Source organism: Neophocaena asiaeorientalis, unplaced genomic scaffold, assembly GCF_003031525.2.
Source record: "Neophocaena asiaeorientalis asiaeorientalis breed wild unplaced genomic scaffold, Neophocaena_asiaeorientalis_V1.1 scaffold369, whole genome shotgun sequence".
Taxonomy (NCBI): domain Eukaryota; kingdom Metazoa; phylum Chordata; class Mammalia; order Artiodactyla; family Phocoenidae; genus Neophocaena; species Neophocaena asiaeorientalis.
In genome coordinates, this window is record NW_020175321.1 from 2,457,572 (window position 1) to 2,473,945 (window position 16,374).

General features: G+C 44.2%; 1 protein-coding gene across 5 annotated transcripts in view; it reads left to right on the forward strand.

Annotated features, from left to right (window-relative positions):
• The window catches only part of DISC1 (DISC1 scaffold protein), a 344,403-nt gene that overhangs the window by 59,467 nt on the left and 268,562 nt on the right, over positions 1-16,374 (forward strand). For all 5 annotated transcript variants that reach the window (XR_003006010.1, XM_024765624.1, XM_024765626.1 and 2 more), the window contains exon 3: positions 1,782-1,851. Coding sequence is in view for 4 of the 5 variants with exons in the window: in XM_024765624.1 (XP_024621392.1) it covers positions 1,782-1,851 (70 nt within the window). In the remaining variant the exon portion in view is untranslated. The remainder of the gene's footprint in view (positions 1-1,781; positions 1,852-16,374) is intronic.

The following is a 16,374-nucleotide window of genomic DNA, read 5'->3' on the forward strand; positions in this document are numbered from 1 at the left end:
CTGCAATGAACATTGTGGTACATGACTCTTTTTGAATTATGGTTTTCTCTGGGTATATGCCCAGTAGTGGGATTGCTGGGTCGTATGGTAGTTCTATTTTTAGTTTTCTTTTTTTTCCTATTTTTAGTTTTTTAAGGAACCTCTATACTGTTCTCCATAGTGGCTGTATCAGTTTACATTCTCACCAACAGTGCAGGAGGGTTCCCTTTTCTCTGGTGGCCTTTTTTTTTCACATTTGGTAAAAAGTTTTTTAAAAAAATGTATTTGTTTTTATTGGAGTCTATTTGATTTACAATTTCGTGTTAGTTTCAGGTGAGCAGCAAAGTGATTCCGTTTTTTCTTGCGGTACGCGGGCCTCTCACTGCTGTGGCCTCTCCTGTTGCGGAGCACAGGCTCCGGATGCGCAGGCCCAGCGGCCATGGCTCACGGACCCAGCCGCTCCGCGGCATGTGGGATCCTCCCAAACCGGGGCACGAACCCGTGTCCCCTGCATTGGCAGGTGGATTCTTAACCACTGCGCCACCAGGGAAGCCCCGAAATCAGAACTTTTAAATGTTTAAACTTCATGTTTCTTCGTCCCACATTCCTCATTACCCCTCTGACCTCGTCTCCTACAATTTCCCCTTTAACCAAGCCTCTCCAGGCCCGGTGGGCTCCTGCTCTGCTTTGCTGAGCCCGGAGCACTGCTGCCTGGAGCCTTTGTGCCAGCTCCTCTCTCTCTTGGAACGTGTTTCTCCCGGAGAGCCTCACGGGTCACTCCTTACCACGTATATGCATCTTTGCTCAGATGTCACCTTCTCAATGAGATTTTACTGACAATCGCAACCTCACCGTCTGCCAGCATTCCTGACCCCCCTGACGTGGTGCGACTTTTTTCTTCTTTCATAACGCTAGTCCATTTCTAAGGCTCCATAAAACTTACTTATTATGTTTATCTTTTTGCCTTCCTACACGAAACTGTAAAGCTAGAGGGCTAAGAATTTCGTGCCGTTATCTGCAACCCCTCAAACAGTGCCTGACACTTAGAGTAAATATTTGTTAAATGGCTTGGATCTTGTGAATAAGTACAAGTACAGGTGACGATGGCCAGAGAGAGGAAGGACTTTACACATGGACTGGTGCGGGTGACACCTGAGCCAGGTGTGGAAGGAGAGGTAGGTGTGAGCTGGCAAAGGATGGGAGGAAGCAGGTTTTCAGGGAGCAAGCTTAAATCCACTCATCCATAGGCTAAGAATCTCCCTGCAGAAAATCCCGGGGCCTCCTGTTGAGAAGAGAAATAATTACAAATGAACACGTTGGTAATTCTCAGACAAGTGATGGGATCGTTGAGTCCACATGCGTGTTAAGTAAGACAGTGCCCTTTTCTGTAATGGACGGGGTGTGAACCGTAGGACGTCTTTGGTAAAGTCCTTCTTTTCATTCTTGCCAAGCCCTCAGGACGGGCTGTCGAGTTGAAGTTCATGCTTTTCTTCTTCTTTGTATTCCTTTTTGTTATGCATTTTTCACACAGGTAAGGGTACAGCGTGATATTTTTGTTTAAAATAACATTCTAACTCTTTTTGTGGATTTTATGCTCAAATTACACTTTTTCTCTGTATAACTTTTTTTGGAGAAACAAATGCATCTGGCATCGAAAAAACGTACATTTGTGGTTTTTCTTTTAAAGGAGAATAAAGTGGTGCTTCGAAATAGTTTCTAAGTGTTCTTAGCTTTAGCAAAATAAGTTTGCGTGAATGCGATTGTAATTTGCTTTTCATTTTTCCCCCTTCAAACCAACATAGGTAAAATCCTTAAGATTAAAGCTTCAGAAACTTCAAGAAAAAGCGGTTGAGGAAGATGATTATGATAAGGGTGAGTTTTACTTTGCTTATTGATTCTTCCTTCCTTTTTTCCATAATGTCCAATTTCTCTTTCCCTCCTTACTTACCCCTATCCTCCACACCCCAGATGAATCACGTACTCTGTTCCTTTGATCACCTCCACTCAGTAACAGTTGACTATTTTACAACACTGTTATTTTGTGGATTTCGAAGCACTTGCTGAGCAATAATCCTTTGGGTTCTAAGTATAACTTTATTGATTGTCCAGAAACACTCTGAGTACTGGCACAATATAAGTTATATTAACTCATCATCTATCTGCCTAAGGTGTGATATATCTAAACGTTATTCACGCATCAGCAAATGTTTGTTGAACACCTACTGTGTGCTCGGCACCGTGGAAGGAATAGGAGAGTGAGGTGGACACAGTATCTGACCTTGGGATGCCTGTGGGTATGAGCCTTCGTGGAGCTTTCTGACTTCATGGTCTCGGGGACCAGGTGTAGGAGATGGGATGAGCTCAAGAGATGATGCCAGGCTGTGCCAGTGGGCACGAATGTATCCAAATGCCCGTGTAGATGGCCTGAAGTAGCCAAGCTGGAAAGGAGAAGTCATAACATGACGACGGAAGAGTTGGTCAGAGGCCCGAACCAACAGAATGAGACACCCAAACAGGAGTTGGGTCATAGCAGACGAGGGCAGTCATGGCTGCCGAGTGGACACAGGGTGCGCTGTGTTCAAGGGAAGGTCGCAGGTATGGTTGGCTTGGGAAGGATCTTAAGGACGCAGGTGCCGACTGCAATATCTCACACGCATGTCTTCTGGGTCAGGGGAAAAGAGAGGGCCTAAAAGGACTCCCAGCTTCCCCCAGCCACTCATGAACTTGAGGTAGACTGCCGGTGGTAACCAAGCTTAGCACACCGACGTTTGGTCTGGAAATGATGTAGATCTAAGGATCCCCAGGAAGCTGGGTAGCCTTGAGGCTTGGTCTTCAACCTCATGGGCCCATATTCTGGTTTCCCAGGGGATTCGTCACAGACCATTAGGAAATGGGGCGCTACAGGAACGGGGTGAGCGACTTCCACAAGGAGGGTGCAAATCCTATTCTAGGAGACATCCGGAGCTGATGCTGTCTGGAGTCCTCATACACCATTGGGGTGGGGCGTAGAGAGTGACGGGGGGTGGGAGGAAGGAGAGGAATTTGGGGATGGAGGCGGAACTCTGTAAACTCTGCCACTTCTCTTTGGCAGGCCGTTTCGATTTCAGAATGAGGCCAGATGGAGGGTGAGGGGTGCGGGAGAGGAAGCAGGTCCGAGGCTTGGGGAAGTAGCCCGTTCCCCCCGCCCAGCTGTAGACCAAGAGCAGATGAGCTGTTCCTGGACCAGCCCCCCGGGGGCTTCTGTCTCCGGAAGACAATTACATCTAGGTTTTGAGGCTCCCAGCTGTGGCACACGTTTATTTTCTCTTCCACGGGCTGAATCTTGGTTCCTTTAACAGCACGGCTCTCTCTGTAACACACAAAGCTTCTGACACAGGTGGAAAACCACGCCCTCTTTTTCTGATCAAGAAGAACTCGGACATTCTGGACGTGGTTCTCTCGACAGGCTTCATGAAATGAAGGCCTCACTTCTTTAGTCTTTTCTCCAAATGTCTCTGAAACACCTCAGGGAACGAGGTTGAACGGGACACACCTCACAGGGAAGCTAAAAGAATAAAGGCACCTTTATCCAGTGTTTCTGCCTATCTTTTTTCCTTGTTTGTATGTCACTGTGCACTGAAGGAAAAGTTTTGGGGTAGGCCCAGCATTCTGTACTTTCCCAAGCCTTCCAGGTGATTGGGGTGCATGTTGACATTTGGGCAAACGCTGGTGTAGGACTTTCCTCCATGGAGAATCAAGCCTGTGGTACAGTGGCCAGCTGAGTCCGGCAGGTGGGGTTCAGTCCATGGGCCTTGTCCCTCCTGGTGGAGGTGGCAGTGTATCTAGGCCCTAAGGGGTGAGTAGGATACGCTGGAAGGGCATTCTACAGAAGGGCCAAGAGCTGGAAGAGCCACCACTGCTATAAGCCCCCATCCCAAAGTCTGCTTTCCTTGAAAGGAGATTTGAAACTATTGTCTGAAATGGATCGCTGCAGGGCCCAGTGCATGGGCATGGACTAGCACATAGTAGGTGATCAACAAATTCTCGTAAACTGATTGCTATGGCATTGGGGAAGCTTGGACAGCGTTGAGGTGGAGAGCTTGTTGTCATGAGATTTGTTGAGATAGGATTTGAATACAATTTCCTTTCTCCTCTAGTTTATGCAGGGTTACTAATAAACATTTTCAGAGTTGCTGAGAATTTCTTGCCACTCAGCATTTAGTCTTCGTGTGGGCTCCCTTCTTTTTCTGTTAGCAGCAGCTGTGCAGCTGTGCTCTGTCTCCGGGGACGGCGTCTGCCGGTGTCCATGAGGTTAGCCAGTAGCATCTAGAGGGTGACCTTATCCCCTTGGTTTTTTTTTTTTTTTTGCTTTTCTCTCTTTCTTTCTAGATTCACTCATAAAAATGACTTTGTGTTCCAGAGCAAGGAGCCATAAGCCCAGAATAGAAAGTTCCATGTTTCATCTCATTAAAGGGCTGGCAGAGTTACCCGCTGATGCCTTGTGGGGACACCTTCTCAGGCCTCTAATTACATCTCTCCCTCACTAGGGAAGGAAGATTAATATTTCCTTATATTCTTGCATAAAGCTGGGAGGGCTTGGGAGAAAAAGAATGTTGCTGTTTGGTATGTGCTTAGGGTCTTTCTCCTAGAGGCTCAAAATGCTCATTGGCTTCAGCGCATTACTGCTTGTCCCATGTCCACCGGGGGGCAAGGATGAGCCCTCAGAGTCCCACAGTGGGAGACACTGCCGTCCAGGGATGGGGGAGGAGCGACCAGGGTCTGTGATGTGCTGGGACGGAGAAAAGCAGAGCGTGGACCATGATTTTCTTTCTTTCTTTCCCTCCCTCCCTCCCTTCCTTTCTTTCACCCTAAAAAATTTTTTTTTAATCTTTTTTTTTAAACTTTTAATTTTATGTCGGAGTAGAGCCGATTAACAATGTTTTGATAGTCTCAGGTGCACAGCAAAGTGACTCAGCCATACACAAACGTGTATCTAGTCTCCTCCAAACCGCCCTCCCATCCAGGCTGCCACATAACATTGAGCAGAGTTCCCTCTGCTGTACAGTAGGTCCTTGTTGGTTATCCATTTTATTGAATAAATATAGCGGTATGTGCATGTCAATGCCAAACTCCCTAACTATCCCTTCCCTCCACCCTTCCCTACTGGTTGCCGTAAATTCATTCTCTAAGTCTGGGATGGACCACGGATTTCAATATGGTTACTGTCCTAGTTGTTCCTGCGTGGATCTGTGGCCTCTCACACGCCCTGGCCTCCCGTGTCCCCCAGTGACCATGTCCGCTACCCGCGTCGCAGAGCTGGCCTTCCTGCTTGCCTAGACTTTCCTTCTTGGAGTGAAGAGTGGCCAGCACTGACTTCCTTTCTCTCTCCTTGTCTCAACCAATAGTCATTGTGACAAAATTCTAGCACAATAACAATGTGAAGCATTGAGAGAAAAATGATCACAGCAGAGGCCAAGCATGAAACTGTGCTAGAAAGTGGCCGGTTCTTGTCAAAGTTGCCATCATTTTCTTTTTTTTTCTGAATTCTTTCTTTAGCGAGATTTCTCTATCCACAGTGGCTCTTTGGTGAGTGTGCAGATTATCCAAGCCAACACCCCTTTCTTTCACGGGGACCCCACTCTGAATGTCCTCCCGGGGCTTCCTGAAGTTTAATGCCTTCTCGTCTCAGAACTCAGACGTGACTGAGCACAGCAAAAACCCACGGATTCCTTTTCACCGCATTTCATCCGAGCCTAGGAAGCAGAAAACAAGCTTGAGTAGAATCTGGTCATTTTTATACCCGCAGGACAGCAGAGTCAGTGGGAGGTGGGTACCACGCTGGGGTCCCCAGAGCGGAAATGTGACTCTCGGCAGCCTGTACTGTTTTTTGTGTTCTGAGTTGAAAAGAGCTGCCCTGAACTCCGATGTGAATGTGGGTGCAGCGTCTGTCCGCAGCCTCCTGCCCACACCGTTCCCTCCTCTCCCCACCTCCCAGGGTCTGGAAACATCCTTCTGGCACGTTATCCACAGGACTTCCCCTCCGTTGCTCTGAGGGGTGCTTGTAATGTCTCCCCTTGTCTTGGGATGACGGGGCTTCCACTAAACACACGAACAGAAGCTCAGATCTCAAGTAGGTGTTACTCAACTGATTGCACCCTTACCACTTGTGAACAATGACAGCACAAGAAACATCCAAGTCACCATCAACTGAGACCTTGGCCAGTTCCCGGGAGGAGGTGTCACCACCCTCTTTGTCAGGCGAGGCCATGGGAGCTGCTCAGAGAGGACCAGCGTGTGCTCCGGCCGTCCTTCTGCTTGGCCTCCGGCCTCGCTGGGTCTAAAGCCTCTTGCATCCCAACGTGGAAAACAGCTTTGTAGGAGCTGTGGGGATAAAACCTAGCTGGGAGGGTTTTGTATTCTGGAAACTCTTATTTATATGACCACTAGGGAAGGGACGGGTGAGGGCTCCACGCTGGGGATGCATCAGGAAAACGGTGCGTGATTTTTTCTAAAACCATTAGGTTATTAGGAGCTGAGCACTCGTATTAATTCAGTGTTGACCTCTAGCATCATTCTCACAAGAAAGAAAGCTTGTGTGTCTGCCTCCCATTTTAGGTAAAAATTTAGAAGTTGGGAGACAGGCGAAACGTATAAACAAACGCCGCAGAATGAGCATATGTACAGTATGCCATTTACGTCCCTTGGTTGCATTGTCTTTGGGTCTTTTCCTCTTTATAGGAGAATCTCTGATTCTCTGAGCTAAGGGCGAAGATCTCAGCCAATGGTGGCTTTTAGCATCACTGTGTGTGCAGGTTTGTGTGCTGGCATTTTTCACGCGTGCTAAGGGTGCAGTCATGTAACACCTCCTTGGGATTGGAGCTGGATAAACCCAGAGGGTTTATCTACATATGATATCTATCCCTTTCATTTGTAGCAGATTAAAGCATGATTTCAGCGTGATGCTGTTCCTTCCCCGTGTTCCAGCTGGGTGCACACCCAGCTCTTTCTGTGTTGGTGTTAAGTGTGGGATGTTAGACCCCCTGGTGCTCTGGGGGTAGAAGCACAGGGGAGCGGATGTCCCTCTTCATGACCGCATCACAGGTCTCTAGGTGGCCTCTGCTTTGCTTCGCCAGTTGTGAGGAAATTGGTCTGCCCTGCGAGGATCATGTGGGGTGTGGTCACGGTCCTTATTCATGATGAAACCTGACAGCTCCAAGGTTAGACGTGCTGCTGAATACCAGACACCAAGACAAAAAAAAAAAAAAAATCTCTTTTTCCACCTCCTCTGTCTAATTAGTTGGAACTTGGACACACTTTCTTGCGGGCCGAACTGCGGCACTTTTTAAACTGGTGTTAGTAGGTGGTTGTGTTGATAGTGGACACGTCTTCCTCTGTCTCTGTGTACGTGCCTGAGGCTCTGCAGGTGACACCAGTCTCTCAAGCTGGAGAGTCTGTGACGCAGCAGGACGGCAGGCGGGAAGTTCCTCCTGTGCCGAAGCTGCTCCCACAGGTTTTCTGTGTTCCTGCCTCTCTCCTAGAGTGGCCGACAGGCTGGCTGGGATCCCAGGACAACAGGCTCACCTGCGGCAATGCTCCATCTGGGTCCAAGGAACTCAGCTGCTCTACAGGTGGCCGTACAGGACAAGGCAGTGACTTAGATTATCTGGGGCCAGCTCACTGGGGTACAGTGATCACCACTCCTGTAAGGGCGTTCAGGACTGTAGAAATGTCAACAATTTCACTTTTTCAAGTGAAATTGAAACGTCAGCTGTTTTCAAGGAGCATTTCCCTTCTGTCTGCCAACTGTGAAGTAGCCAACACACCTGGAAGGCATGTGTCTGTGATTGGGGCAAAAGCCTAAACAGGACTGAATCTTCCCACTACAATGATTTCAGGTCCAAACTCTGTTTTCAGTACAAATGGTTGACTTTCCTTTAGCAGGAGGAATGTGCTAGTTACTTGGGCTGCCATAACAAAGCACCACAAGACTGGGCGGCTTAAACAACAGACATTTACGTCTCACAGTTCTAGAGGCTGGAAGTCCAAGATCAAGGTGTGGGCGGGGTTGGTTCCTTCTGAGGCCTCTCTCCTTGGTGTGTAGATGGCCGTCTTCTGCCTGTGTCCTCACATGGTCTTCCCTTTGTTTGTGTCTCTGTCCTAATCTCTTCCTCTTATAAGGACACCAGTCATATTAGAGTAAGGCCCACCCTAATGACTTATTTTATGTAAGAGCCTGTCTCTAAATACAGCCACATTCTGAGGTCTTGGAGGTTAGGATTTCAAAATATAAATTTTGGGAGCACACAATTAAGCCCATAATGAGAGGCCTAATGGACTTAGGGCAGAGTTAAATACTAAACACATACAGGTATTTCTACAAACGTTTGAATACTTTGGTTTGACTACTCTGTGGTCACATGTAGACATTTGATAGAAAAGTTTAAAAAAAGGGGAAATTCTGTGACTTGAGTAAGTGGGTTGACTATTCCTTTCCCTGTGCACAAAGGAGCCTGGCTGTTACTGGCATCTTGTTTTGTCCAAAACTCCACAGCAAGTTAAGAGCAGAGCCTGGCTCTTAAGCCAGTACATCATGTACATCACTCTTTCACATGAACAACTATTTACTGAATATTTGCCAGATTTTCCAGGCTGTGGTGAACCAACACCTGTGTAAGAGATGACCTCCCCTCAAGGAATGTTAGCTTAGTTGGGATAAACAATATGTATATAAATATGTGAAAGTTCAGTTAACATTAGAATTTTTTTGGTTTGTTTTGTTTTGTTTTTGCATGAGGACCTCTGCTTTCAAGAGGAAGAGACCCAATTTAAACTAGTGCCAGAAGAAAAGAGGATGGGATGACTGGGGTCAGGGGATCAAGGGTGTTAGGACCCTCACTTTTCTCTCTGTTGTTTGACTTATTCTCTCAAAACACTTGTTTCACTTATCTGTTGCTTCATGTGGTAGGCTGAAACATGGACCCCTCTAAAAGACAGCCACATCTTAGTCCCTGGAATTTGTAGGTATTACCTTATTTGGAAAAGGGTTTTTGCAGATATGATTAAGTTAAGGATCTTGAGATGAGGAGATTATCCTGGATTATTTGGGTGGGCCTTAAATGCCATAACATGTGTCCTAATGAGAGTGAGGCAGAGGGAGATTAGACAAACAGAAGATGAGGAGGTGATGTGACCACAAGCCAAGGAATGCTGGCTGTTGCTGGAAGTTGGAAGAGGCAAAAATAATTTGAAAAAGTACCTAAACAGATGGACCACTACAGCTTTCAACCATAAAAAAGCCCCGCAAACCCAGAAAACCATGGGGAAGGAGGAGAAGCTAATTTCTAGAGTTACCACATTATTTAATATGTTACCAAATATTTAAATGTCTAATTTTCAACAAAATATCAAAAGGCATACAAAGAAATAGGAATACATGGCCCATTGAAAGAGATAAAATAAATGGACAGAAACCATTCCTGAGGAAGCCCAGGCATTGGATTTGTTAGCTAAAAATTTAAAGCAGTTATCGTAATGATGTCCAAAGAGCTAAAGGAAACATGGACATAGAACTAAAGGAAATCAGAAAAATGATGTACAAACAAAATGAGGATATCAGTAAAGAGATAGATATTACGACAAGGAATGAAATAAATTCTGGAGCGGAAGAGTATAATAAAATGGATATTCACTAGATAGGTTCAACAGAAGAGTTGACCAGGCAGAAGAATGAATCAGCAAACTTGAAGATACAACAATTGAAATTTTTAAGTCTGAGGAGTGGAAAGAAGAAAGAATGGAAAAAGTGAAGGTAGCCCAAGAGACTTCTGGGACATCATCAAGCAGAGCAACATATACCTATGGGAGTCCCAGAAGAAGAAGAGAGAAAAGAGCAGAAGAATATTTGAAAAGATAATGGCTGCACACTTCCTAAATTTAATGAAAGACATGAATCTAAAAATTCAAGAGCTAAATGAATTACAAGTAAGATAAACTCAAAGAGACCCACATGGGAACACATTATAATCAAATTGTCAAAAGCCAAGAACAGAATCTTGAAAGCAGCAAGAGAGAAGCAACTCATCACATACAAGTGATCCTCCATAAGACTGACAGCAATTTTCTCATCAGAAACCATGGAAACCAGAAGGCAGTGGGAAGATACATTTAACATGTGGAAAGAAAAAAATTTGTCAATCAGGAATTCTATATCCAGCAAAACTGTTCTTTAAAAAAATGAGGGAGATATTAAGACATTCCCAGATATTAAAAGCTAAAGGGGTTCTTTACCACTAGACCTGCCCTGCAAGAAATGCTAATGTGAATCCTTCAGGTTGCAGTAAAAGGCCACTAGACAGTAACTTAAAGCCATATGAAGAAATAAAGAATTCAATCATGGCAAATACATGGGCAAATATAAAAACTAGTATTATTGGTTTATAACTCCACTTTTTATTTTCTACATGATTTAAAAGACAAATGCATAACATTTATAATTTATAAAATTCTAAATTATGTTATTGTAAAATTATAAATCTATTTAAAAGGATGTAATTTGTGACAATAATAATGCAAAGGGGGAGCATGGAACCATATAGGAGCAAAGTTTTTGTAAGCTATTGAAGTTAAGTTGGTATCAATTTGAATCAGATTGTTGTAACTTTAGGATAGTAAATGCAATCCACATGGCAACCACAAAGGACTATCAACAAAATATACACAAAAGAAAATGATAAAGAAATCAAAACAGTTCAGTACTAAAAAAATCACCTAAACATAAAAGTAATGGAGGCAATGAGGGACAAAAAGAAGATATACAAAAAATAAACATAAACAACAATGGCAGAAGTAAGTCCTTCCTTATCAATAATTACTTTAAATGTAAATGGAATAAACTTTCTAATAAGAAGGCAGAGATTGTCAGAATGGATACTAAAAAAATGATCCACCTATATGCTGTCTAAAAGAGACTCACTTTAGACCCAAAAGACCCAAAGACACAAATAGATTGAAGTGAAAAAATGGAAGAGAATATTCCATGCAAATAGTAGCCAAAAGAGAGCTGGAATGTCTATACTATCACACAAAATAGTCTTTAAGTAAAATACTGTTACAAGCGATAAATGAAGCATCATATATTGATAAACGTATTAATTTCTCAAGAAGCTCTAACAAATTTCAACATATATACCCCCCAAAAAAGACCCCCCAAAACATATGAAGCAAATATTGACAGAATTGAAGGGAGAAATGGTTCTCCAACCGTTGGAGACTTCAGTATGCCACTGGTGGTTGATGCTGACTGTCTACTGGTACCTGGCTGGGACCATGGCTGGATCACTTACCTGTAGCCTTTCCATGTAGCTGCTTGGCTTCCTTATAGCATAGTGATCTCTCTCTCTCAGAGAGAGAGAGAGATCTAGGCAAAAACTATCCCTTATTGTGGACAACCTTGGAAGTTGGGTAGTGTTAACTACTGTTGCATTCTATTCCTTAGAAGTGAGTCACTAAGGGTGACCCATACTCAAGCACAGGGTCATTAGACTCCATCTGTTGATGGGAGGAGGGTCTAAAGAATTTGTGGGCATCTTTAATTAATTAATATTTTAAAATTTTTATTGGAGTATAGTTACTTTACAATATTGTGTTAGTTTATACTGTACAGCAAAGTGAATCAGCTATACATATACATATATCTACTCTTTTTTTTGATTTCCTTCTCATTTAGGTCACCACAGGGCATTGGGTAGAGTTGCCTGTGTTATACAGTAGGTTCTCACTAGTTATCTATTTTATACATAGTATCAATAGTGTATATATGTCAATCCCAATGTCCCAATTCATCCCACCCCTTGCTTCCCCCATGGTGTCCATACATTTGTTCTCTACATCTGTGTCTCTGTTTCTGCTGTGTCAATAAGATCGTCTCTACCAATTTTTTCAGATTCCACATACATGCGTTAACGTACAATATTTGTTTTTCTCTTTCTGACTGACTTCACTCTGTATGACAGTCTCTAGGTCCATGCATGTCTCTACAAATGACCCAATTTCGTTCCTTTTTATGGCTGAGTAATATTCCGTTGTATATATGTACCACATCTTCTTTATCCATTCCTCTGTTGATGGACATTTAGGTTGCTTCCACATCCCGGCTATTGTAAATTTGTGGGCATCTTTTTAAACCACCGCAGACTGCCCTCTATTCTCAGATGCTTTGACATTCTTTCTATGTGCAAAATATACTCATTTCCTCTCAAGACCCCTCAGAGTTCTCATATATGAAGGCATCAGGCTCAGGCTTGATGAGTACAGGTCTAACTCAGGTACAGGTGCAGGTGAGGCTCCTTAGGTGTGATTCCTTGAGCATGGCTTCTTGAGTTCAGTTTCTCTGGATGATCTGAACACCTGTGCACTAATAAGATAGGCTGTCAGCCCCCATGATCCCAACCTACGATGGTGGGACTGGCCTAGGATAACTGCTAAGGATACTTGTTCACAACGGGGCAAGTGGGGGCACCCAGCAGCCACTGGTGCATAGCAATTCTGAAATCCACCTGTGGTCAGTTCCTTGGTTAGGGTTTAGGCCTATTGCCTGGAAATGATTTTCTAGGCTCTGACCTCTGGGCTCTTGGTTCTACACTCTGAGTCATGCTTCCTTTTCCATAAAAGTAGCCTGCTTACCACTCATACAGGTTTGGGGGTCCAAATGCCTATTTTTTCATTTTGTACTTTCTCTGTTCTTTGCAACTTGGCATAATTCTTAAAAAATTTTTTTTGTAAAAATTATTTATTTTGGGGTGCTTTTGGGTCTTTGTTGCTGCGTGTGGGCTTTTTCTAGTTGCGGTGAGCTGGGGCGACTCTTTTTTGTGGTGTGCAGCCTTCTCATCGATGTGGGTTCTCTTGCTGCGGAGCCTGGGGCTCTAGGCTTGTGGGCTTCAGTAGTTGTGGCACACGGGCTCAGTAGTTGTGGCTCGCGGGCTCTAGGGTGCAGGCTCAGTAGTTGTGGTGCATGGGCTTAGTTGCTCTATGGCATGTGGGATCTTCCTGGACCAGGGCTCGAACCCGTGTCCCCTGCACTGGCAGGAGGATTCTTGACCACTGCGCCACCAGGGAAGTCCCCGTTTTGGGTTTTATATGAATCCATTTATAATCTCCATCAGACAAAAGCTATACCCACAAATATCTTCAAGATAAATCTCTTTTTTCAGGCTTCCTTTAAGGCTTGGAGGGGAGGAGGGTAAGGCTCCTCAGAAGTCTTAATTGGCTGTTCGACTATTTGAAAGGGTCTGTGATGTGCTACCTTAAATCTTTCTGTGGTCTTAAAAAGGGTTTTACAGTTTATGTCCTTGGCCTCATCTTTTGACCATATTTTCCTGACAGCAGTCTGGATTTGATCTTTGCCTGGAAACTGTTTCTTAATCTTAGCGTCATTTGTCATCCAGAAAGGCTGGGAATAAGAAATAATTTGAATTTCAAGCCGTGTAAGTTCTTGCTCCTTTATGGTAACAGTTATTTCTTTGGCTTATTTCTCTCTTCTTACGTTATACTATGGGGAGTGAGAAGCAGCCAGGTGGTCCCTTGGAAGTTGGTTTCAAAATAAATCTAGAACTTAAAAGTTTTCAAATAAAAAAGCCGCTAAACAAGGCACTTTCCGGTTTCCAATAACATTTTCCTTCCTTTCCTTTCCTTCCTCATCAGTAGCCTCCTCGAGATCCTTCATGCTTCGCCTAACCGTCTCTTCAAGGCCCTTCCAACTTCCACACAGCTCCCCAGCCCCAAACCTATTGCCACGTGTTTGGTTCTTTGTTACAGCAGCACCGATGTGGCACCAAAATCCTTTTCCCATTATCTGTTGCTGTGTAACAAACTGCCCCCAAGCTTAGGAGCTTATCAAAACGACAACATATATTGTGCTCAAAAAATCTATAATTTGGGGACCTCTGTCGAGATGGCCCTTCTTTGCTCCATTTGGCATTAAGTGGGGCCTGTGATCACGTGAAGGCTCGATTTCAAGTCTGGCCGTTGGTGCTGGCTCTGAACTGGGGCTCAGCAGGGGCTGCGGCTCATGGGGCTGCTTGGCTTTCTCACGACGTGATGGTGAATGTAGGGAGAGACAGAGAGAGAGAGAGAGAGAGGCAGCTGAAGGAAGCTCTGTCATCTTAAAAAAGTTTTTTTTTTTAATTGAAGTATCAATATAGTTGATTTATAATGCTGTGTTACTTTCAGGTGTACAGCAAAGTGATTCAGTTATACGTATATATGTACATATATGTGTGTGTGTGTATATGTATTCTTTTTCAGATTTTTTTCCTGTATAGGTTACTATAAGATATTGGATACAGTTCCCTGTGCTATACAGTAGGTTCTTGTTGTTTATCTATTTTATATATAACAGTGAGTATCTGTTAATCCCAAACTCCTAATTTATCCCTCCCCCCCTCCTTTCCCCTTTGGTAACCATAGGATTGTTTTCTATATCTGTGAGTCTGTTTCTGTTTTGTCAATCAGTTCATTTACAATGAGGTATCACCTCACACCGGTTAAAAAGTCTACAAATAATAAATGCTGGAGAGCGTGTGGAGGAAAGGGAACCCCCTACACTGTTGGTGGGAATGTAAATTGGTGTAGCCACTATGGAAAACAGTATGGAATTTCCTTAAAAAACTAAAAATAGAGTTACCATATGATCCAGCAATCTCCCTCCTGGGCATATACCCCGTAATTCAAAAAGATACATGCACCCCAATGTTCATAGCAGCACTAGTTATAATAGCCAACGTATAGAGGCAACCTAAGTGTCCATCAACAGAGGAATGGATAAAGAAGATGTAGTGTGTGTGCATGTGTGTGTGTGTATACACACACACACACACACACACACACACACACACAGAGATAATGGAATATTACTCAGCCATGAAAAGGGATGAAATAATGCCATTTGCAGCAACATGGATGGACCTAGAGATTCTATCATCGTTTATGACCTCATCTAAGAAATTATGTGGTGTTAATTCTGCTACATCCTGTTCATTTGAAGCAAGTGACCAGAGTTAGCTCACCTTCAAGGGGAGAGGAAGTAGACCACTTTTCGTTGGAGGTATGGTTTAAAGTAATCCACAACACTTCATTCCACGTGGCAATTCAAAGCTTTTGTGCTAACAGGACCATGACTAGAGGAGGATGGGAACCTCCCTCCTTGGATCCAGTACAAAAACTTGCAGGAAGAGCTTGGGTTAGGTGCCAACTTCTTTTGGACCACTTACTGCAGCTAAAGTGGCAAGGTACCACCGTTAGCCAAGCTTGTGTACCTGTCTGTGTCTGTGATGAGGTGGGACTCATCTGTTACGAGAAGATGAGGTTGCCGAGCAGATAAAAATAGTATCCGGGACACTTAATGCTGAGTGAAATGCACACACATGAAGGCAACTAAGAGTGATTGCAGGGCTTCCCTGGTGGCGCAGTGGATAAGAATCCACCTGCCAACGCAGGGGAAATGGGTTCAAGCCCTGATCCCAGAAGATCCCACATGCCACAGAGCAGCTAAGCCGTGTGCCACAACTACAGAGCCTGCGCTCTAGAGCACACGAGCCACAGCTACTGAGCCCATGTGCTGCAACTCCTGAAGCCCGCATGCCTAGAGGCCGGTATCTGCAACAAGAGGAACCACTGGAATGAGAAGCCTGTGCGCCGCAGTGAAGAGTAGCCCCTGCTCGCCGCAACTAGAGAAAGCCTGTGCGCAGCAATGAAGACCCAGTGCAGCCTAAAATAAATAAATAAATAAATAAATTAAATAATTAAATAATTAAATAAAAAGAATGATTGAGAGCAACGTGAATTTCAAAATGAGGGATGTTAACAACATGCAAGACGATTACGATGAAAACACTCACCAGAGTTCATTCATTTCGTCAGGAAGCATCAGTTGGATGCCCACCTTTTCCCAGCACTGCTGGATGGTGGGGAGTGGGTTGGATTACACACAGTCCTTCTGCAAACCTGCTCTCACAGATTGCCTCTTATTAGAGATTTCCCGGAGACTTTTGTCCTAATCCTCCCAGGGAAGCAAGGTAACCTTTGATTTCTCTCTGACTGTGGCAGCGTCTAGGGGGGCTTTGTGTGTTTGACTCGGGACCGGTTCAATCCATCAGCAGGTTACTTTATATATATATGTATAATGTGGGACTGATTGGCTCACATCCTGTCACTGAATTGATAGGTGGGTGAATTCAATTGGCAGGATCAACTCTTCTATTTCTACGTGAAGTGACTATTAGAAATAATTTAATCTTTTTTTTAAACATCTTTATTGGAGTATAATTGCTTTACGATGTTGTGTTAGTTTCTCCTGTATAGAAATCATTTAACTCTTACTCAACCTGGGAGAGTCAGTAGTTAAAAACACCTTCGGGAGCT